General features: G+C 59.2%; 1 protein-coding gene across 1 annotated transcript; it reads right to left on the reverse strand.

Annotated features, from left to right (window-relative positions):
- Positions 1-1812: 1812 nt before the first annotated feature.
- Positions 1813-22502, reverse strand: CHRNA3 (cholinergic receptor nicotinic alpha 3 subunit). The gene is made up of 6 exons (XM_080651678.1): positions 22254-22502; positions 19778-19917; positions 19625-19669; positions 16698-16807; positions 5136-6177; positions 1813-1949 (listed from the first exon to the last, which is right to left on the reverse strand). The coding sequence occupies exons 1-6, from the start codon at positions 22315-22317 to the stop codon at positions 1821-1823; spliced, it is 1530 nt and encodes a 509-aa protein (XP_080507804.1). The 5' UTR covers positions 22318-22502; the 3' UTR covers positions 1813-1820.
- Positions 22503-23660: the final 1158 nt, after the last annotated feature.

Genomic DNA, 23660 nt, shown 5'->3' on the forward strand with positions numbered 1-23660 from the left:
CTCTTCTATCCGGCCCGCGGAGCCGAAAGAGCAGAGGGTTCTCTTGCTCTCCCCTCCGCTCCTTTACTTTGAATTTATATTAGTTCACACAAACACTCCATCCATGCTTTTGTTCCGGCCCTCCGGTCCAGTTCAAGAACCCATGGTGGTCCTCGAGTCAAAAAGTTTGCCCACCCCTGCCCTAGCCACTGAGCCACACCGGCCAGGGCTGTTACTTACAATTTCTACATAGAAATGAATTTTAGAGAAATCCTCCCTTCGACCTCCTGCTCGTCGGTTTGATTTTCGCTCAGGAAAGAGGTGGTGATGACTAGCGAGGAGGTAGAATGGGTCCCTGTGACCACGGGTTCCGACCCAGCACTGTAGAATGCGATGCTCTCTTCTTATGAAAACTGTTCTCTTCCTTTTTCTTTTAAAATGTATTTTATTGATTTTTTTACAGAGAGGAAGGGAGAGGGGGAGAGAGTTAGAAACATCGATGAGAGAGAAACATCCATCAGCTGCCTCCTGCACACCTCCTACTGGGGATGTGCCCGCAACCAAGGTACATGCCCTTGACCGGAATCGAACCCGGGACCCTTCAGTCCGCAGGCCAACGCTCTATCCACTGAGCCACACCGGCTAGGGCGAGACATGGACCTTTTTCGACCAAAGTCAAGACGACCGCATAATACGCACACGTTGAAATGCCCAAAGCAAAGGCAGTCAGCGGCTTCCTTCTACAAAGCGTGTGACTAGTAAGAGAGCGTCTAACGCAGAGGTGGGCAAACTTTTTGACTCGAGGGCCACAATGGGTTCTTAAACTGGACCGGAGGGCCGGAACAAAAGCATGGATGGAGTGTTTGTGTGAACTAATATAAATTCAAAGTAAAGGAGCGGAGGGGAGAGCAAGAGAACCGGATAGAACAGCCGGATCCGGCCCGAGGGCCGTAGTTTGCCCACGGCTGGTCTAACGCGACAAAACTCTTCGACGGAAACAGGACACACGCTCTGTGACCCTGGATTTGGTGGTGACTGCTTGGCGATGACACAAAAGACACAGGTTAAGGAAAAAGAAAAAAGAAAAAACGGACAAGTTGGACTTCATGAGCATTTAACCATCTTGTTCATCCAAAGACACGGTCGACAGAGGGAAAAGGCAACCCGGGGAAATGGGAGAAAACTTCAGCAAATCACACATCTAATAAGGGATTGGCATCCAGAACAGATAGAGAACTGAAATGTAACAACAGAAAAACAACAACAAAAAAACAGGAGGGCGTGTTGAGCTCAGAGAAGTCCATGATGCCCTGACCGGTGTGGCTCCGTGGATAGAACGTCGGCCTGCGGACGGAAGGGTCCCGGGTTCGATTCCGGTCAAGGGCATGGACCTTGGTTGTGGGCACATCCCCAGTCGGGGGCGTGTAGGAGGCAGTGGATGGATGTTTCTCTCTCATCGATGTTTCTAACTCTCTATCCCTCTCCCTTCCTGTCTGTAAACATCAATAAACGATATTTTTTTTAAAAAAAGAGAAGAAAGCAGAATGGCGGTTGGCAGGGGCTGGGGGAGGGCGAACAGGGAGTCACTGTGTAATGGGTACGTGGTGCCAGTCTCACAGGATGGGAAGCGTTATGGGGATCGAGAGGGATGGCAATTGCACAGCAATGTGACTCTTGGATGCCACTGAGCTCTGAATGAAAAAGGTTACGATGGTAAATTGTACGTTCAGTGTGTTTTATCACAATAAAAAAAAAAGAGCTTCTTCCCCAACTCCCGCCCCCCCCCGCCTCCGCCCTCCCCCCGCACCCAGTACACCTCAGGCAGGTGCACAGGTCGGCGCTCAGGGGTCGTCCCTGGCCATCAAGGGCTGCAGGAACAGCCCGGCGGTCCCCAGGATGCACACCAGAATGAACACCCACAGGAAAATGCGGTCGATCACCATGGCCACGTACTTCCAGTCGTCTTGAATCTGGGGGGGGAAAAAAAAAGGGAACAGTAATCATCGAAAGAGGGGAAAAAAAAAAAAAAAAACAGCCCGCAGGAGAAGACGGCGTGAATACATTTTCAGTCCTGAGCACATGATAGACCAGGGGTGGGCAAACTTTTTGACTCGAGGGCCACCGTGGGCTCTTAAACTGGACCGGAGGGCTGGAACAAAAGCATGGATGGAGTGTTTGTGTGAACTAATATAAATTCAAAGTAAAGGAGCGGAGAGGAGAGCAAGAGAACCCTCCGCTCTTTCGGCTCCACGGGCCGGATAGAACAGCCGAACGGGCCGGATCCGGCCCGCGGGCCGTAGTTTGCCCACGGCTGTGATAGACACACGGAATGGCCATATGATGATGATCTCTGAACACATAATAACCTGGCCACTCCGTGTCTATCCTATAAAATAAAAGGCTAATATGCACATTGTCCCCTCGACCAGGAGTTTGACCAGCAGGCAGGAACCTTTTCTACCAGAGTAAGGGAGAGCGGGAGAGAGAGAGAAACTCAATGACGAGAGAGAATCCTTGATCGGCAGTCTGAGGAAGTGTACCATTCTCAGGCTTCTCTTTAGGCCCCAGAAAAGTCGTACAAAACATTTGTCATTGCCGAAACCGGTTTGGCTCAGTGGATAGAGCGTCGGCCTGCGGACTGAAGGGTCCCGGGTTCGATCCCGGTCAAGGGCATGGACCTTGGTTGTGGGCACATCCCCAGGAGGGCGTGTGCAGGAGGCAGCTGATGGATGTTTCTCTCTCATCGATGTTTCTAACTCTCTATCCCTCTCCCTTCTTCTCTGTAAAATATCAATAAAATATATTAAAAAAAAAAAAACATTTGTCATGTGAAATCTTCCTTAGATGAGAAGTTTCTCAATGTGCACATAACCTATTCTTTCTTCCTTTAAAAAAAAAAAAAACACACACACACATTTTTTAAAATTGATTTCAGAGAGAAAGGAAGACGGAAGAGAAACATCCATGAAGAGAGAGAATCATAGATCGGCTGCCTCCTGCACGCCCCCTACTGGGCGGGGGGGGGGGGGGGAGGCGGGTTGAGCCCGCAACCCGGGCCTGTGCCCTGACCGGGAATCGAACCGTGACCTCCTGGTTCTTAGGTGGACGCTCAACCCCTGAGCCACACCGGCCGGGCCGTAACCTATTTCTTCTAAGTTGAATTCCAGTTTATAGTTGGTAAAGCCAGTTCATGGACTTCAGCCTCCGTGGAAGAATCCGAGCCTCTGTCAGAATAGCAAATAACAACCCAGCATCATCTCCCTTTTCTCTCAGGACTAGTTCTTGCCCAGATTTAGATGTCATTTCCTTTGAACATCCAATAATGAGATCAGACTGTCAGGGCCAGTCCCTCATCCCTCTTTCTCTCCCTCGCCCGCCACCCCCCAGCAATACCCAAATAACCAAATACCACCTTCTTCAATCCTGTGCGGTCACAGAACAGGCCGGCAATCAAAAACAACCGCCTGAGAATCAAGTAAAAAAGACGGAAGACGGCCCTGACCGGTGTGGCTCAGTGGATAGAGCGTCGGCCTGCAGACTGAAGGGTCCCGGGTTCGATCCCGGTCAAGGGCATGGACCTGGGTTGTGGGCACATCCCCAGGAGGGGGTGTGCAGGAGGCAGCTGATCGATGTTTCTCCCTCATCAATGTCTCTAACTCTCCCTCTCCCTTCCTCTCTGTAAAAAATCAATAAAATATTTTTTTAAAAAGATGGAAGACAGAAGCCTTGTATACGATATGGCTTCCGCGGAGGCTGGAACGAGGAGGGGCGCGGGGGTTGTACGTCCGTTAAGCACCCAGACGACTCCGAACGCAAGGAAACCATAATCGAATTGGAAGAAGAGAGAATCCATGAATCAACTAATTTGATTAACGAAGAGGCCGCCTGGATGCGGTAATCTCATTACGGGCCCGCAACGGGGCTGGGAGACGGGATTTATTTCACCGCGGCGAGCTGCAAGGAACGGTGTCCTGCCGGTGACACCGAGGAGTCCTGGGCAAGGCCGGAGGGACGCCGCATTCGCCACCGGGGACTTGATTTGAGGGCCGAAGCGTTGGGTTTGTATGTGCTCCCAGGACCAAACGGACCCTGGGACTCCCTCCCGCTCTGCTGGCTCAGCCCCTCGGGCCGGGGGGCGGGGGCGGGAGGCAGAGGCGTGGAGGCAGCCTTCAGCTACGATCCCAGCTCCGCTCCTTTCCGGTCCTGAGAGTCTGGGTAAGATATGTGACCTTTCTCTTCTATTATTATTATTTTTTAATATATTTTTACTAACCCTAACCCTAACTGGTGTGGTTCAGTGGATAGAGCGTCGGCCGGCAGACTCAAGGGTCCCAGGTTCGATTCCGGTCAAGGGCATGTACCTTGGTTGCGGGCACATCCCCAGTAGGGGACGTGCAGGAGGCAGCTGATCGATGTTTCTCTCTCATCGATGTTTCTAACTCTCTCTCCCTCTCCCTTCTTCTCTTAAAAAAATCAATAAAATATATTTAAAAATATATATATATATAGTCCTGACTGGTGTGGCTCAGTGGATAGAGCATCGGCCTGCGGACTGAAGGGTCCCGGGTTCAATTCCAGTCAAGGGCATGGACCTTGGTTGCGGGCACATCCCCAGTGGGGTGTGCAGGAGGCAGCTGATCGATGTTTCTCTCTCATCGATGTTTATAACTCTCTATCCTTCTCCCTTCCTCTCTGTAAAAAATCAATAAAATATATTAAATATATATATATACACATATATATATATATTTTTTACTAGAGGCCCGATGCACGAAGATTCGTGCAAGAATGGGCCTTCCTTCCCCTGACTGCTGGCACCGCCTTCGCTCTGGCCCGGAGCCACCTTTCCACCTTCCCACGCTGCCCAGAGGCCTCCAGCCACTCGGCGCCTGCGTATGCAAATGAACCCGCCATCTTTGTTGGATTGATTTGCATACTCACTCCTGATTGGCTGGTGGGTGTCGCGAAGGTACGGTCGATTAGCATGTTCCTCTTTTATTAGGTAGATGGGTTTCAGAGAGGAAGGGAGAGGGAGAGAGCGGGAGAAACATCAACGATGAGAGAGAATCACGGATCATCCTCCTCTGGCCACTCAGGGTACGTCTGTCGAGCGAACGAACCGAGCGCCGCACTACGATGCCCCAACACGCCCTTACCTCTTTGGCTTCATTCTGCGCCTTCATGTTTTCTGCGATGTACTTGACGCTCTGGATGGCCTCCTTGATTTCCGGCGACAGAGCCGACAGCGAGAGCACGGCGTCGACGGATTCGGCGCTGGAGCTCCGCGTGAGGTTGGCGGTGAAGTTGGAGACCTTCACCGTGCGGTGGCGGTGGCGGTGGTGGGCACCGCACAGCCCCTCCGGGCAGGGGCCGCCTTCCTTCCCGTCCTGGGACCCCACACGGCGGAAGCAGTTGAGGTTGGCTCGCTCGGCAGCGCTCTCGGCAGGCCTCGGCCCCGGGATGCCGCCGCCGCCCTCGCCGCCCGCCGCCGCCGCCGCCGGCCTGGCCATGAACATGACCCGGGGCAGCACGTGCAGGAACACGGTCTTCACCCAGGCGGGCATGGTGTGCGTGGTGGGCGTCCGGTAGTGCACGTTGAGCACGAAGACCGTGATGACGATGGACAGCGTGACGAAGATCATGGTGAAGAGCAGGTACTCGCCGATGAGCGGGATGACCAGCGAGGTGGACGGGATGGTCTCGGTGATGACCAGCAGGAAGACGGTGAGGGAGAGCAGCACGGAGATGCAGAGCGTCACCTTCTCGCCGCAGTCGGACGGCAGGTAGAAGACCAGCACGGTGAGGAAGGAGATGAGCAGACAAGGGATGATGAGGTTGATGGTGTAGAAGAGGGGCAGGCGCCGGATGTACAGCGAGTAGGTGATGTCGGGGTAGATCTCCTCGCAGCAGTTGTACTTGATGTCGTGCTTGTAGCCCGGGGCGCGGACGATGGCCCACTCGCCGCTCTCCCAGTAGTCCTTGAGGTTCATGGAGGTGCCGACGAGCACCAGGTCGATCTTGGCCTTGTCGTAGGACCAGGAGCCGAACTTCATGGTGCAGTTCTGGTAGTCGAAGGGGAAGTAGGTGACGTCGATCTTGCAGGAGCTCTTGAAGATGGCCGGGGGGATCCAGGTCACCTCGCCCGTGTACTTGAGCAGCGCTTTGGTCTTGTCGTCCACTTGGAAGTCCCCCACGGCGCTGCGGAGACAGGGGCGGGGCCCGGGGTCACGGCACGCGCGGGCCGTGGAGCGTGAGCTGGGTGTCGGGGTGTCCGCCCACTTAGCGAGGGGGACACTGGGGCCCAGGACCCTCTTCCCTCCTCCCCCCGCCCTGCCACGCACACACCATCAGACACCTCATCACGCCTCGAGGAGGTCGCTGGCTCATCGCACCACACACACCATCAGACACCTTATCACGCCTCGAGGAGGTCGCTGGCTCATCGCACCACACACACCATCGGACACCCTCATCACGCCTCGAGGAGGTCGCTGGCTCCTCCCACCACACACACCATCGGACACCCTCATCACGCCTCGAGGAGGTCGCTGGCTCATCGCACCACACACACCATCTGACACCTCATCACGCCTCGAGGAGGTCGCTGGCTCATCGCACCACACACACCATCGGACACCTTCATCACGCCTCAAGGAGGTCGCTGGCTCATCGCACCACACACACCATCGGACACCTTCATCACGCCTCGAGGAGGTCGCTGGCTCATCGCACCACACACACCATCGGACACCCTCATCACGCCTTGAGGAGGTCGCTGGCTCATCGCACCACACACACCATCTGACACCTCATCACGCCTCGAGGAGGTCGCTGGCTCATCGCACCACACACACCATCTGACACCTCATCACGCCTCGAGGAGGTCGCTGGCTCCTCGCACCACACACACCATCGGACACCCTCATCACGCCTCGAGGAGGTCGCTGGCTCCTCGCACCACACACACCATCGGACACCTCATTACGCCTCGAGGAGGTCGCTGGCTCCTCCCACCGCACCTGTTGCACTGAGACTCCCCAAGTGCCCTTTTCCCTTGAAGGAGAGAAATAGGGTGAACGTCGCCGGCCCAGAGGCAGGTTCGTACGTGGACGCTCCGAGCCACGCCAGCCGGGTCTGTAAATACTTACACAGCCATTCCCCCCTCGTCTATGGTCTACGGCTACTTGTGTGTTAATCCTCATCCGAGGATGTTTTTCCACTGATTTTCAGAGAGAGTGGAAGGGAGGGGGAGCGACAGAGAGAGAGACACCTCGATGTGAGAGAGACACATCGATGGGTTGCCTCCCCCACACGCCCCCGACCATGGCCGGGGATGAAGCCTGCCACCGAGGTACGTGCCCTGGACCGGAATCGAACCTGGGACCCTTTAGTCCGTGGGCCGACGCTCTGTCCACTGAGCCAAACCGGCTAGGGCTGTCTATGGCTACTTTTAAAAATATACACGGAGTGGCCAGATGATGATGATCTCTGAACGCATAATAATCTGGCCACTCAGTATGTGTGTGTGTGTGTGTATATATATATATATTAGAGGCCCGGTGCATGAATTCGTGCATGGGTGGGGTCCGGCCAGCCTGGCCAGGGGGAGGGGACATGGGCAGTTGGCTGGCCTGCCTGCTGGTTGAACTCCTGGTCGAGGGGACAATGTGCATATTAGCCTTTTATTATATAACAGGGGTCCTCAAACTACGGCCTGTGGGCCACACGCGGCCCGCCGAGGACATGTATCCAGCCCGCCGGGTGCCGCTGCCTGTCCTGCTTAGCAGCTGACTCGTCCCGGGCCCGCAGTGCGCATAGGAATTTGTTCATAGTTTTTTTTTTAAACTATAGTCCGGCCCTCCAACGGTCTGAGGGACAGTGACCTGGCCCCCTGTTTAAAAAGTTTGAGGACCCCTGCTAGGATATACACTGAGTGGCCAGATTATTATGCGTTCAGAGATCATCATCATCTGGCCACTCCGTGTATATATTTTTATTGATTTCAGAGAGGAAGGGAGAGAGAGAGAGAGAGAGAAACATCAATGATGAGAATCATTGATCGACTGCCTCCTGCACGCCCCCTACTGGGGATCGAGCCCAAAACCCGAGCCTGTGCCCTGACTGGGAATCCAACCGTGACCTCCTGGCTTACGGGTCAACCAAGGCCCAACCACGGAGCCACGCCGGCCGGGCTGACCCCCCCGTTTTACTGAAGAGGCAACCGGATCCCAGGGACCAGGATCGAGCTGCTCGGGGCCCCATGCGGAGCTGGTGGCAGAGCCGTGACCCCCCAGGCCTGGGGTCCCCAGGTGAGGGGGCGCCTAACCCCGTGGGCTCCATGCCAGGTGTGGGAGAGGAGCCGGCCTCGGTGGCTGACGCACGTTTCCGCTGTTCCCCAGGGATCCTGTTCCCCAGGGGCCTGTGTGCTGACCGGCAGGGTCAGCAGCCAGTCTCCGCCACCGGGAGGCAGAGCGGGTGAAGACCCAGCCGGGGACGGGGACCGGGCTCAGCGCCAGCCACAGCGGGGGCACTGGGGAAGCATCTGCTGACTGAACGAATGACCAGGAAATGAAGGACGATGTCGGGTCACAGCGGGGCCAGGAGGCGGCTGACAGCGAGGACAGCGGGGAGGGGGCGGGGGGGTGGGGGAGGAGGGCTCTGGGCCAGCGTGCTGAGCAGGGGCGTCGATTAGAAAAAGGAGGGGCAGGCTGGCTGCCAGGGAGCCGCTGAGCTGTGGCCTTCACAGGAGCTGAGGGCTCCAATGGGGAGAGCGAGCGGACGGGTGGGAGAAAGCGTGGCGGCTCTAGTGTTCTTTGAATCCTCACCAGAGGGTATGTTTTCCGTTGCTTTTTAAATATATATATATATGGCCACAACCGGTGTGGCTCAGTGGATAGAGCGTCGGCCTACAGACTGAAGGGTCCCGGGTTCGATTCCGGTCGAGGGCACGGACCTTGGTTGCGGGCACATCCCCAGTAGGGGGGGGGGGTGCAGGAGGCAGCTGATCCATGTTTCTCTCTCATCCATGTTTCTAACTCTCTATCCCTCTCCCTTCTTCTCTGTAAAAAATCAACAAAATATATTAAAAATATAAATAAATAAATAAATAAATAAATATATATACACACACACACACACACACACACACACACACACACACACACACATATATGGCCAAAACTGGTGTGGCTCAGTGGATAGAGCGTCGGCCTGCGGACTGAAGGGTCCCGGGTTTGATTCCGGTCAAGGGCATGTACCTTGGTTGCGGGCACATCCCCAGTAGGAGGTGTGCAGGAGGCAGCTGGTGGATGTTTCTCTCATCGATGTTTCTAACTCTCTATCCCTCTCCCTTCCTCTCTGTAAAAAATCAACAAAATATATTAAAAATATAAATAAATAAATAAATAAATAAATACATTAAAAAAAAAATATATATATATGTGGCCAAAACCGGTGTGGCTCAGTGGATAGAGCGTCAGCCTGCGGACTGCAGGGTCCCGGGTTCGATTCCCGGTCAGGGCACATGCCGGGAGTTGTGGGCTCGATCCCCAGGAGGGGACGTGCAGGAGGCAGCCGATCCAGGATTCTCCCTCCTCATGGATGTTCCTCTCTCTCTCCCTCTCCCTTGCTTTTGAAATCAATAAAAATATATTAAAAGCAAATGAACAAACAAAGAACGGCAGAGGAGGGACCTCAGGGGCTCCCTGACGCGGGTGGGTGCGCGGGGAGAGGGTCAGGCAGCGGGGCTGGCTCATCAGGCGAGCGGGTGCCTTCTTCCTGAGGTCCCACCTCCTGGGCCACGGGGACCTGACCTGCAGGAACGGTCGGTGCCAGGAGGGGCGGTGGTGGCAGGTGCCCCCCATGCAGTTCCCTGCCTGCCCTCGCTCTAATCCAGTTCCCTGCCTGCCCTCGCTCTAATCCGCAGTTTCCTTTCTGCCCTCGCTCTAATCCGCAGTTCCCTGCCTGCCCTCGCTCTAATCCACAGTTCCCTGCCTGCCCTCGCTCTAATCCACAGTCCCTGCCCTCGCTCTAATCCGCAGTTCCCTGCCTGCCCTCGCTCTAATCCGCAGTCCCTGCCCTCGCTCTAATCCGCAGGTCCCTGCCTGCCCTCGCTCTAATCCACAGTCCCTGCCCTCGCTCTAATCCGCTGTTCCCTCCCTGCCCTCGCTCTAATCCGCAGTTCTCTCCCTGCCCTCGCTCTAATCCAGTTCCCTGCCTGCCCTCGCTCTAATCCACAGTTCCCTCCCTGCCCTCGCTCTAATCCGCAGTTCTCTCCCTGCCCTCGCTCTAATCCAGTTCCCTGCCTGCCCTCGCTCTAATCCGCAGTTCTCTCCCTGCCCTCGCTCTAATCCGCAGTCCCCTGCCTGCCCTCGCTCTAATCCGCAGTCCCCTTCCTGCCCTCGCTCTAATCCGCAGTCCCTGCCTGCCCTCGCTCTAATAAGCAGTTCCCTTCCTGCCCTCGCTCTAATCCACAGTTCCCTTCCCGCCCTCGCTCTAATCCAGTTCCCTCCCTGCCCTCGCTCTAATCCAGTTCCCTGCCTGCCCTCGCTCTAATCCGCAGTCCCCTTCCTGCCCTCGCTCTAATCCAGTTCCCTGCCTGCCCTCGCTCTAATCCACAGTTCCCTTCACGCCCTCGCTCTAATCAAGTTCCCTCCCTGCCCTCGCTCTAATCCACAGTTCCCTTCCTACCCTCGCTCTAATCCGCAGTACCTGCCTGCCCTCGCTCTAATAAGCAGTTCCCTTCCTGCCCTCGCTCTAATCCACAGTTCCCTTCCCGCCCTCGCTCTAATCCAGTTCCCTCCCTGCCCTCGCTCTAATCCAGTTCCCTGCCTGCCCTCGCTCTAATCCGCAGTCCCCTTCCTGCCCTCGCTCTAATCCACAGTTCCCTTCCCGCCCTCGCTCTAATCCACAGTCCCCTTCCTGCCCTCGCTCTAATCCGCAGTTCCCTTCCTGCCCTCGCTCTAATCCACAGTTCCCTTCCCGCCCTAGCTCTAATCCGCAGTTCCCTTCCTGCCCTCGCTCTAATCCGCAGTTCCCTCCCTGCCCTCGCTCTAATCCGCAGTTCCCTGCCTACCCTCGCTCTAATCCACAGTTCCCTTCCTGCCCTCGCTCTAATCCGCAGTTCCCTTCCCGCCCTCGCTCTAATCCGCAGTTCCCTTCCCGCCCTCGCTCTAATCCGCAGTTCCCTCCCTGCCCTCGCTCTAATCCGCAGTTCCCTGCCTACCCTCGCTCTAATCCACAGTTCCCTTCCTGCCCTCGCTCTAATCCGCAGTTCCCTGCCTGCCCTCGCTCTAATCCACAGTTCCCTTCCTGCCCTCGCTCTAATAAGCAGTTCCCTTCCTGCCCTCGCTCTAATCCACAGTTCCCTGCCTGCCCTCGCTCTAATCCACAGTCCCCTTCCTGCCCTCGCTCTAATAAGCAGTTCCCTTCCTGCCCTCGCTCTAATCCACAGTTCCCTTCCCGCCCTCGCTCTAATCCGCAGTTCCCTTCCCGCCCTCGCTCTAATCCGCAGTTCCCTGCCTGCCCTCGCTCTAATCCACAGTTCCCTGCCTGCCCTCGCTCTAATCCGCAGTCCCTGCCTGCCCTCGCTCTAATAAGCAGTTCCCTTCCTGCCCTCGCTCTAATCCACAGTTCCCTTCCTGCCCTCGCTCTAATCCGCAGTCCCTGCCTGCCCTCGCTCTAATAAGCAGTTCCCTTCCTGCCCTCGCTCTAATCCACAGTTCCCTTCCTGCCCTCGCTCTAATCCGCAGTTCCCTGCCTGCCCTCGCTCTAATCCACAGTTCCCTTCCTGCCCTCGCTCTAATAAGCAGTTCCCTTCCTGCCCTCGCTCTAATCCACAGTTCCCTGCCTGCCCTCGCTCTAATCCGCAGTTCCCTGCCTGCCCTCGCTCTAATCCACAGTTCCCTTCCTGCCCTCGCTCTAATAAGCAGTTCCCTTCCTGCCCTCGCTGTAATCCACAGTTCCCTGCCTGCCCTCGCTCTAATCCACAGTTCCCTCCCTGCCATCGCTCTAATCCACAGTTCTCTCCCTGCCCTCGCTCTAATCCGAAGTTCCCTGCCCGCCCTCGCTCAAATCCAGAGTTCCCTGCCCGCCCTCGCTCTAATCCACAGTTCCCTCCCTGCCCTCGCTCTAATCCAGTTCCCTCCCTGCCCTCGCTCTAATCCGCAGTTCCCTCCCTGCCCTCGCTCTAATCCACAGTTCCCTCCCTGCCCTCGCTCTAATCTGCAGTTCCCTCCCTGCCCTCGCTCTAATCCGCAGTCCCTGCCAGCCCTCGCTCTAATCCGCAGTCCCTGCCTGCCCTCGCTCTAATCCGCAGTCCCCTGCCTGCCCTCGCTCTAATCCGCAGTTCCCTTCCTGCCCTCGCTCTAATCCGCAGTTCCCTTCCTGCCCTCGCTCTAATCCGCAGTTCCCTTCCTGCCCTCGCTCTAATCCGCAGTCCCTGCACTTGCTCTAATCCGCAGTTCCCTTCCTGCCCTCGCTCTAATCCGCAGTCCCTGCCCTCGCTCTAATCCGCAGTTCCCTGCCCTCGCTCTAATCTGCAGTTCATTTCCTGCCCTCGCTCTAATCCACAGTTCTCTCACTGCCCTCGCTCTAATCCACAGTTCCCTCCCTGCCCTCGCTCTAATCCACAATTCCCTGCCCTCGCTCTAATCCAGTTCTCTCCCTGCCCTCGCTCTAATCCACAGTTCCCTTCCTGCCCTCGCTCTAATCCGCAGTCCCTGCACTTGCTCTAATCCGCAGTTCCCTTCCTGCCCTCGCTCTAATCCGCAGTCCCTGCTCTCGCTCTAATCCGCAGTTCCCTGCCCTCGCTCTAATCTGCAGTTCATTTCCTGCCCTCGCTCTAATCCACAGTTCTCTCGCTGCCCTCGCTCTAATCCACAGTTCCCTCCCTGCCCTCGCTCTAATCCACAATTCCCTGCCCTCGCTCTAATCCAGTTCTCTCCCTGCCCTCGCTCTAATCCACAGTTCCCTTCCTGCCCTCGCTCTAATCCGCAGTCCCTGCACTTGCTCTAATCCGCAGTTCCCTTCCTGCCCTCGCTCTAATCCGCAGTCCCTGCTCTCGCTCTAATCCGCAGTTCCCTGCCCTCGCTCTAATCTGCAGTTCATTTCCTGCCCTCGCTCTAATCCACAGTTCTCTCGCTGCCCTCGCTCTAATCCACAGTTCCCTCCCTGCCCTCGCTCTAATCCACAATTCCTTGCCCTCGCTCTAATCCAGTTCTCTCCCTGCCCTCGCTCTAATCCACAGTTCCCTCCCTTCCCTCGCTCTAATCCACAGTTCCCTCCCTGCCCTCGCTCTAATCCACAGTTCCCTCCCTTCCCTCGCTCTAATCCACAGTTCCCTTCCTGCCCTCGCTCTAATCCACAGTTCCATGCCTGCCCTCGCTCTAATCCACAGTCCCCTTCCTGCCCTCGCTCTAATAAGCAGTTCCCTTCCTGCCCTCGCTCTAATCCACAGTTCCCTTCCCGCCCTCGCTCTAATCCGCAGTTCCCTTCCCGCCCTCGCTCTAATCCGCAGTTCCCTGCCTGCCCTCGCTCTAATCCACAGTTCCCTCCCTGCCCTCGCTCTAATCCACAGTTCCCTGCCTGCCCTCACTCTAATCCGCAGTCCCTGCCTGCCCTCGCTCTAATAAGCAGTTCCCTTCCTGCCCTCGCTCTAATCCACAGTTCCCTTCCTGCCCTCGCTCTAATCCGCAGTCCCTGCCTGCCCTCGCTCTAATAAGCAGTTCCCTTCCTGCCCTCGCTCTAATCCACAGTTCCCTTCCTGCCCTCGCTCTAATCTGCAGTTCCCTGCCTGCCCTCGCTCTAATCCACAGTTCCCTTCCTGCCCTCGCTCTAATAAGCAGTTCCCTTCCTGCCCTCGCTCTAATCCACAGTTCCCTGCCTGCCCTCGCTCTAATCCGCAGTTCCCTGCCTGCCCTCGCTCTAATCCACAGTTCCCTTCCTGCCCTCGCTCTAATAAGCAGTTCCCTTCCTGCCCTCGCTCTAATCCACAGTTCCCTGCCTGCCCTCGCTCTAATCCACAGTTCCCTCCCTGCCATCGCTCTAATCCACAGTTCTCTCCCTGCCCTCGCTCTAATCCGAAGTTCCCTGCCCGCCCTCGCTCTAATCCAGAGTTCCCTGCCTGCCCTCGCTCTAATCCACAGTTCCCTCCCTGTCCTCGCTCTAATCCAGTTCCCTCCCTGCCCTCGCTCTAATCCGCAGTTCCCTCCCTGCCCTCGCTCTAATCCACAGTTCCCTCCCTGCCCTCGCTCTAATCTGCAGTTCCCTCCCTGCCCTCGCTCTAATCCACAGTCCCTGCCAGCCCTCGCTCTAATCCGCAGTCCCTGCCTGCCCTCGCTCTAATCCGCAGTCCCCTGCCTGCCCTCGCTCTAATCCGCAGTTCCCTTCCTGCCCTCGCTCTAATCCGCAGTTCCCTTCCTGCCCTCGCTCTAATCCGCAGTCCCTGCACTTGCTCTAATCCGCAGTTCCCTTCCTGCCCTCGCTCTAATCCGCAGTCCCTGCCCTCGCTCTAATCCGCAGTTCCCTGCCCTCGCTCTAATCTGCAGTTTATTTCCTGCCCTCGCTCTAATCCACAGTTCTCTCACTGCCCTCGCTCTAATCCACAGTTCCCTCCCTGCCCTCGCTCTAATCCACAATTCCCTGCCCTCGCTCTAATCCAGTTCTCTCCCTGCCCTCGCTCTAATCCACAGTTCCCTCCCTGCCCTCGCTCTAATCCACAATTCCCTGCCCTCGCTCTAATCCACAGTTCCCTCCCTTCCCTCGCTCTAATCCACAGTTCCCTCCCTGCCCTCGCTCTAATCCACAGTCCCTGCCTGCCCTCGCTCTAATCCACAGTTCCCTCCCTGCCCTCGCTCTAATCCGCAGTCCCTGCCTGCCCTCGCTCTAATCCGCAGTTCCCTTCCTGCCCTCGCTCTAATCCGCAGTTCCCTGCCTGCCCTCGCTCTAATCCGCAGTTCCCTTCCTGCCCTCGCTCTAATCCGCAGTTCCCTGCCTGCCCTCGCTCTAATCCGCAGTTCCCTTCCTACCCTCGCTCTAATCCGCAGTTCCCTTCCTGCCCTCGCTCTAATCCGCAGTTCCCTTCCTGCCCTCGCTCTAATCCGCAGTCCCTGCACTTGCTCTAATCCGCAGTTCCCTTCCTGCCCTCGCTCTAATCCGCAGTTCCCTTCCTGCCCTCGCTCTAATCCGCAGTTCCCTTCCTGCCCTCGCTCTAATCCGCAGTTCCCTCCCTGCCCTCGCTCTAATCCGCAGTTCCCTCTCTGCCCTCGCTCTAATCCGCAGTTCCCTGCCTGCCCTCGCTCTAATCCGCAGTCCCCTGCCTGCCCTCGCTCTAATCCGCAGATCCCTGCCTGCCCTCGCTCTAATCCGCAGTTCCCTTCCTGCCCTCGCTCTAATCCGCAGTTCCCTGCCTGCCCTCGCTCTAATCCGCAGTTCCCTTCCTACCCTCGCTCTAATCCGCAGTTCCCTTCCTGCCCTCGCTCTAATCCGCAGTTCCCTTCCTGCCCTCGCTCTAATCCGCAGTCCCTGCACTTGCTCTAATCCGCAGTTCCCTTCCTGCCCTCGCTCTAATCCGCAGTTCCCTTCCTGCCCTCGCTCTAATCCGCAGTTCCCTTCCTGCCCTCGCTCTAATCCGCAGTTCCCTCCCTGCCCTCGCTCTAATCCGCAGTTCCCTCTCTGCCCTCGCTCTAATCCGCAGTTCCCTGCCTGCCCTCGCTCTAATCCGCAGTCCCCTGCCTGCCCTCGCTCTAATCCGCAGATCCCTGCCTGCCCTCGCTCTAATCCGCAGTTCCCTTCCTACCCTCGCTCTAATCCGCAGTTCCCTTCCTGCCCTCGCTCTAATCCGCAGTTCCCTTCCTGCCCTCGCTCTAATCCGCAGTCCCTGCACTTGCTCTAATCCGCAGTTCCCTTCCTGCCCTCGCTCTAATCCGCAGTCCCTGCACTTGCTCTAATCCGCAGTTCCCTTCCAGCCCTCGCTCTAATCCGCAGTCCCTGCCCTCGCTCTAATCCGCAGTTCCCTGCCCTCGCTCTAATCCGCAGTTCATTTCCTGCCCTCGCTCTAATCCACAGTTCCCTTCCTGCCCTCGCTCTAATCTGCAGTTCCCTTCCTGCCCTCACTCTAATCCGCAGTCCCTGCACTTGCTCTAATCCACAGTTCTCTCCCTGCCCTCGCTCTAATCCGCAGTTCCCTCCCTGCCCTCGCTCTAATCCACAGTTCCCTCTCTGCCCTCGCTCTAATCCACAGTTCCCTCCCTGCCCTCGCTCTAATCCACAGTTCTCTCCCTGCCCTCGTTCTAATCCACAGTTCCCTTCCTGCCCTCGCTCTAATCCGCAGTTCCCTTCCTGCCCTCGCTCTAATCCGCAGTCCCTGCCCTCGCTCTAATCCGCAGTTCCCTTCCTGCCCTCGCTCTAATCCGCAGTCCCTGCCCTCGCTCTAATCCGCAGTCCCTGCCCTCGCTCTAGCCTGCAGTTGCAGGTTTGGCTATTGCAGCCCCGGCCTGTCTGCCCTGAGGCACAGCCGTGTCCCGGAGGCGGGCATTCCGCTCAGGGCACCGCTGTCCCCAGCAGCTGGTCTGCAGCAGGTGCTCCGTACCCGCCCGCCCCGTGGGAGGAGCCAGTGGACGGAGCCCGTGGGGGAAGGGGAAGGGGAGGGGGAAGGGGGGAAAGGGGAAAGGGGAAAGGTCGGGACGGCCGGCGCCCTGGAGGGGACGGCGCCCCCTTACTTGTTGTAGAGCACGATGTCGGGCTTCCAGATCTTCTGAGCCGGGACGCGCAGGAACTCGGCCCCGTCGTAGTCCGAGGGGTCCCACTTCAGCTTGTAGTCGTTCCAGATCTGGGGGGACGGGGGCGGGGGGGGGGAGGCAGCAAGGAGCCCGCGTGGCTTACTTCTCCGGTGCCACCCGCCCTGGCGACTCCCCGCCCCGCCCCGTGTCACGGAGCCGCCTCCACGCCGCAGACCACACGGCCCAATGCCACGTGTGGGTGATAGTGGGGAGAGCACAGGTCTGGTCCGTGTGTGCTGTTTTTTTTTTTTTTAATATGCTAGAGGCCTGGTGCCTGAAATCCGTGCACGTGGGGGAGGGGGTCCCCTCTGCCCAGCCTGGACCCTCTCACAATCCGGGACCGCTGGCTCCTAACTGCTCACCTGCCTGCCTGCCTGATCGCCCCTAATTGTCCCCCCCCCTTGCCAGCCTGGTTGCCCCCAACTGACCCCCCCCACCCCATTGGCCTGGTTGCCCCTCACTGCCCCCCTCTGCTTGCCTGGTCACCCCTCACTCCCCCCCTCTGCTGGCCTGGTCGCCCCTCACTGCCCCCCTCTGCTGGCCTGGTTGCCCCCAACTGACCCCCCCCACCCCATTGGCCTGGTCACCCCTCACTCCCCCCCTCTGCTGGCCTGGTTGCCCCTCACTGCCCCCCTCTGCTGGCCTGGTTGCCCCTCACTGCCCCCCTCTGCTGGCCTGGTCGCCCCTCAATGCTTCCCCTGCCTGCCTGGTTTCCCCAAACTGCCCCCCGCACCCCGCTGGCCTGGTTGCCCCTCACTGCTTCCCCTGCCGGCCTGGTCGCCCCACGCTGCCTGCTGTTCGGTTGTTACTGTGAAGGCATCATGACCCATTTGCGTATTACCCTTTTCATAGTATAGATTTTTATTTATTTCAGAGAGGAAGGGAGAGGGAGAGAGACACATCCATGAGGAGAGAGGATCACGGATCGGCTGCCTCCTGCACGCCCCACACTGGGGATCGAGCCCGCCACCCAGGCACGTGCCCTGACCGGGAATCGAACCCTGACCTCCTGGTTCCTAGGTCAAGGCTCAGCCGCGGAGCCACACCGGCCAGGCTGGCCTCATGCTGTTGATGTCCTTCCCCACCAGGTCTCCCAAACAGGGTGCCCATCACACACAGCACCCAGGCTGAGCGGGGCTGGTCTCTGACGGGTTTTGGGAGAGGACCCACGCCCCGCACCTCAGGGCCCAAGAAACGTTCCTGAGCCCCTGAGGGGAGAGGGGCGTGTGGCCTGAGGGAGCGTGTGCCACGGGGCACCTCGTGGGACTGGGCCTCCCGGCTTTCCAGGCTCCAGGCGGAGGCTCGCGGCCCGGGCGGGCGGAAGGTCATGGTCAGGCCAGAGAGTTATCTGACCAGGTCTCGGACGGGCCACTCTGGGGAGGCCACGTGGGAGACGAGGTCTTTGGCCTCCATCTGAACAGGGGGCCCCCACCCTGACAACAGCGACCCCAGCATCTGACTCCGACTTAAGGAGGACTTTTTGGCAGGAGGAAGGGAAGGGGGTGGTCTCACAGCCCACCCTAGAGGTGGGGGCCAGGCCTCCACTCAACGAGCCCCAGGCCCCCCACTCAACAAGCCCCAGGCCCCCACTCAACGGGTCCCAGGCCCCCCACTCAATGGGCCCCAGGCCCCCCACTCAATGAACCCCAGGCCCCCACTCAACGAGCCCCAGGACCCCCACTCAATGAGCCCAGGCCCCCCACTCAATGAGCCCAGGCCCCCCACTCAATGGGCCCCAGGCCCCCCACTCAATGAGCCCAGGCCCCCCACTCAATAAGCCCCAGGCCCCCACTCAACGAGCCCCAGGCCCCCCACTCAACGGGCCCCAGGCCCCCCACTCAACGGGCCCCAGGCCCCCCACTCAACGGGCCCCAGGCCCCCACTCAACGGGCCCCAGACCCCCCACTCAATGAGCCCCAGACCCCACACTCAACGGGCCCCAGGGCCCCCACTCAATGAACCCCAGACCCACCACTCGAGCCCCAGGCCCCACACTCAATGGGCCCCAGGGTCCCCACTCAATGAACCCCAGACCCCCCACTCGAGCCCCAGGCCCCCACTCAATAAGCCCCAGGCCCCCCACTCAATGAGCCCCAGGCCCCCCACTCAATGGGCCCCAGACCCCACACTCGAGCCCCAGGCCCCCCACTCAATAAGCCCCAGGCCCCCCACTCAATGGGCCCCAGACCCCCCACTCAACGGGCCCCAGGCCCCCACTCAACGGGCCCCAGGCCCCCACTCAATAAGCCCCAGGCTCCCCACTCAACGAGCCCCAGACCCCCCACTCAACGAGCCCCAGGCCCCCACTCAACAGGCCCCAGGCCCCCCATTCAACGGGCCCCAGGCCCCCCACTCAATGAGCCCCAGACCCCCCACTCAACGAGCCCCAGGCCCCCACTCAACAGGCCCCAGGCCCCCCATTCAACGAGCCCAGGCCCCCCACTCAATGAGCCCCAGACCCCCCACTTAACGAGCCCCAGGCCCCCACTCAACAGGCCCCAGGCCCCCCATTCAACGGGCCCCAGGACCCCACTCAACGAGCCCCAGACCCCCCACTCAATGAACCCCAGGCCCCCACTCAATGAGCCCCAGACCCCCCACTCGAGCCCCAGGCCCCCCACTCAACGGGCCCCAGGCCCCCCACTCAACGGGCCCCAGGCCCCCCACTCAATGAGCCCCAGGCCCCCACTCAATGGGCCCCAGGCCCCCCACTCAATGAGCCCCAGGCATCCCCTAAATGGGCCCCGGCCCCCCACTCAATGGGCCCCAGGCCCCCCCTCAATGGGCCCCAGGCTGGGTCTACAGAAAGGAAGCCAGCAGAGCAGTCACCACCAGGGGGCAGCAGAGTGCAGGGCCTGGCCACTTACTTGCTTGAGCCACAGGTTGGTCTCCATAATCTGGTTGACCTCGTCCTGGAAAGGTAGAATTAGGGGGGGGTGCGTGAAGGACCACAGCCCGGCCCCTCGAAGGCCTCCCCCACAGCCCCACACCCCACGGCCACGGCTCTGCCCGACACTCACCACCTTCACCAGCTGGGACATGGACACCTCGAACTGGATGATGACGGCGTCCGACACGTTGGCCACGGGCCGGATGATCTCATTGTAGTCCTGGAACAGCCGCTCAAACAGGCGGTGCTCGGCCTCGGAGCCGCGGGCCCCTGAGGGAAGGAGCCCCATTAGACCCACATCCCCTCGCCAAGGGCCCTGCCCGGGACAGCCTCCTCTGCACCCCCGGGGTTGGGGGGGACTCTGGAACTTTTGAGCAAGCCTGGGTTCTGGGTGTGGATAGATCTGGTGCAAGTGCTGACCAACTCCCTGGGAGCTGTGTGACCTTAGGCAAGTGGCTTCACCTCTCTGAACCTCAGTTGCTTTATCCGTGAAAACAAAGACTGTACATGTGTCCCCGTCGTAGGGTTGTTACAAGGGAGGGGTTTGCCGGGGTTCTTGTCCCAGCATTAAGAAGGGTTCAGCGAGCCGAAACCGGTTTGGCTCAGTGGATAGAGCGTCGGCCTGAGGACTGAAGGGTCCCGGGTTCGATTCCGGTCAAGGGCATGTACCTTGGTTGCGGGCACATCCCCAGTAGGGGGTGTGCAGGAGGCAGCTGGTCGATGTTTCTCTCTCATCGATGTTTCTAACTCTCCCTCTTCCTTCCTCTCTGTAAAAAAATCAATAAAATATATTAAAAAAAAAAAAAAGAAGGGTTCAGAGATCTGGAGAAAGGCTGTGTGTAGATTTATAAATAAGAGTCCAGAGACGAAAGATAATTTTGAAAGGCATTGGGGGTCAGAGGAGCTTCAGCTAAAGGAGCTAAAGACTCTCCTTGACTCAGGACCCCTTGCTTTTTATTAGCACAATTTGTCCTAAGGCGTAGATAATACACTTCAAAGGGTAGGGTTTACAGAAGCATCGTCAGATTGGGGAATAGCCTACAGCTGTTCAGGTGTTTGGCCAACAGGAGGCAATAACATGTAGATGGAGATGCCCTGAGCTGTCTGGCAGCAGACAGTCCTATTCAGGTTTGGGGGAAGTGCCTTTCAGCCGATTCCAACAGGTGACTACATATGTGGCTCAGGCCTTGTTGAGCCCCCCAAGTTCCATCAACCTTTTGATGAAACTCTTGTAATTACGACATGCTGGAACCGGCTCCCGGCAGGGGCTCAGCTCGGTGCCGGCATATGGCCAGAGCCCAGGTGCACCCCTCCTCCTGGCTGTTGCGATGGGGCAGGTGCGCGGTCCACAGGGGTACAGCCCCTGGCGGCTTCCGGGATGGAGGTCACCCAGGGCCACCCAGGGCCAGGTATGCCGCCTCCCAGTCTCCCAGGGGGAGGCTGCAGCCCAGGCCTGGGGCTCCCCTCCATCCCACACGGGACCCTGTCAGGGTCTGGCCGCCAACCCTCTTTCCATAGAAGGTGGGCGCCTACATGGCTGCGTGGGTCTTAGAGGGTGAGCCAGGGTTCCCCCTTCACATCCTGATCAGAGACCCTAAACTCTCTGAAACCTTTGGGGACCCTTTTACATCCCAGGATATTTTCCCACTGATTTTTAGAGGTGTGTGGGGGGGGGGGGGGAGAGAGAGAGAGAGACATGGATGTGAGAGTGGATTGGTTGCCTCTGGCATGCATCCAGAGCGCCCTTGACCGGAATTGAACCAGGACCCTTTGGTCCACGGCCTGATGCTCTGTCCACTGAGCCAAACCGGCCAGGGCCACCCCAGGCATCTTGAGTCAGGTGTCTGCTGCTTCGCACTTAGAATTGGGGGGGAGAGGGGGGATGAGGGGAACCCCTGGTGAAGTCCCAGTTTCTCCAGGTCTAGAAATGGGACCGTGCCTGCTCCCTTCCCGTCCCTCCCCCCCGCAGTGAAGGAGGGGCTACAGGAGCTGGGCGGGGGGAGGAGGGGTGCAAGGCGCCCTGAGCGGTGGGGGCCTCAGCATCGAGGCGGCTCTGAGCGCACGGCCACATCGCCTGTCTCCCCCCGCCCCCGGCCCCCACCCCCCACCCTCCACCCCCGGCCTCAAACCCTCGCCCCATCCTACAACCGGCCCTCCCAGGCCAGAGACTTCTGGCGACGGGTCCGGGCCGTTTCTCCGTGACCCGGCAGAGGCGGGGCGCGCGCTCGCGGCGGAGCGGAGAGAAGGCAGGAGGGGAGGCTGGCGCGCAAGCTTTCCCCCCATCACCCCCTCCTCCAACCCGACCCGAACCGACTGCCCCCTCCCCCAGGGAGCCTTCCAGTCTTTGCCTGTCTGGCCTCAGTCTCTCCCAACGTGCAACGATGCACACAGTGGGGCCGACGCCACTCCCGGGCCAGCGCTCCGGGCAGAGGCCAAGGAGGCAGGGCCCACGGGAAGGGCGCGTCCCCACCCCGCGCGTCCCCACCCCGCTAAACGCCGGCCGCGGGAGTGCGCGCGGGGCCGACCCCCCTTCCTCGCCCCGCTCCCCCGCTCGGAATCCGCGTCGCCTCTCGGGGCGCCCGTCCTGCGGCCTCCCCCGCGCTTACCGGGGAGCAGCAGCAGCAGCAGCAGCAGCAGAAGTGGGTGCGCCCCGCGCGAGGGTGCGCCCATGGCCGTTCGTCCGGCTGCCTTGCCGGAGGCCCCGAGCGACCGGGAGCGGATTCAGGGGGGAGGAGGCAGCCTCAGGCCGTGGGGCTCCCCGCGCGCCGGCCGCTCGGAGACAAAGGGGGCGGGGAGCGCGGGGCTCGGGTCTGTCCCAGCCTCCCACCCGCCCCGCCCGCCGCGCGCGCCCCGGGTAGTCGGGTCGGGCGCTCGCTCCGGGGATGCGCTGGGTCTGGTGCGGGATGCGGCCGCGCCGGCCAATCCGAGCGGAGACCCGACGGCCACGCCCGCCCCGCCCCGCCCCGCCCCGCCCCGCCCCGCCCGTCGGGAGCTGGGCCGCGGTCTGGGAGGGCGCACCACGTGGGATCCTCTGCCCTGGCGCGCCCCGCGCGTCCCCGCATCTGGGGGCTGGCCCACCCGAGGGCCTCTCACGCACCTCAGAAGGAGGCCGCAGGGTTTGGACGCGGTGAAGGAAGTGTGAGATATCGGAGGCGAGATCCTGCTACTTGGTTTTGTGTGTGTGTGTGTGTTTTTTAAAAATATATTTTGATTTTTTGCAGAGAGGGAGAGGGGTAGAGAGTTAGAAACATCCATCAGCGGCCTCCCGCACACCTCCTCCTGGGGATGTGCCCGCAACCAAGGTCCATGCCTTTGACCGGAATCGAACCCGGGACCCTTCCGTCCGCAGGCCGGCGCTCTATCCACTGAGCCACACCGGCCAAGGCTTGCTACTTGGTTTTTGAGATCCATGCGCGCGCGCGGGAGGAGGGGGATCGGAGGCAGCGGGGGTCCGATGCGTCAGGAGCCGGATTGTTGCGCGTCCGTGATGGGGGGGCTGGAGGGTTACCGTGCTGTTCAGAGTGTTTGAAATGCCTGCTAATAGAAAGGGGAACGGAAGAAAGAGAAAATAACGCCCTGGCTTGGTTGCTCATTGGCTGAGTTTGGACGGATGGATGGACAAGGTTCAATTCCCCGTCTGGGCACAGGCCTGGGTTGCGGGCTCGATCCCCAGTAGGGGGCGTGCAGGAGGCAACTGATCAATGTTTCCCTCTCTCTGTCTCTCTCTCTCCTTCTCCCCTCCTCTCTGAAATCCACAAAAATGTATTAAAAAAAAATTAAATGACTGAAGCAAACAGATACTCCACCAAAGAGGATATTCAGAAGGCAAAAAGTGAAAAAAAAAAAATCGCCCTGACCGGTATGGCTCAGTGGATAGAGCGTCGGCCTGCGGACTGAAGGGTCCCGGGTTCGATTCCGGTCAAGGGCATGTGCCTTGGTTGCGGGCACATCCCCAGTGGGAGCTGTGCAGGAGGCAGCTGATCGATGTTTCTCTCTCATCGATGTTTCTAACT

The sequence above is a fragment of the Plecotus auritus genome, assembly GCF_963455305.1.
Source record: "Plecotus auritus genome assembly, chromosome: 15".
Taxonomy (NCBI): domain Eukaryota; kingdom Metazoa; phylum Chordata; class Mammalia; order Chiroptera; family Vespertilionidae; genus Plecotus; species Plecotus auritus.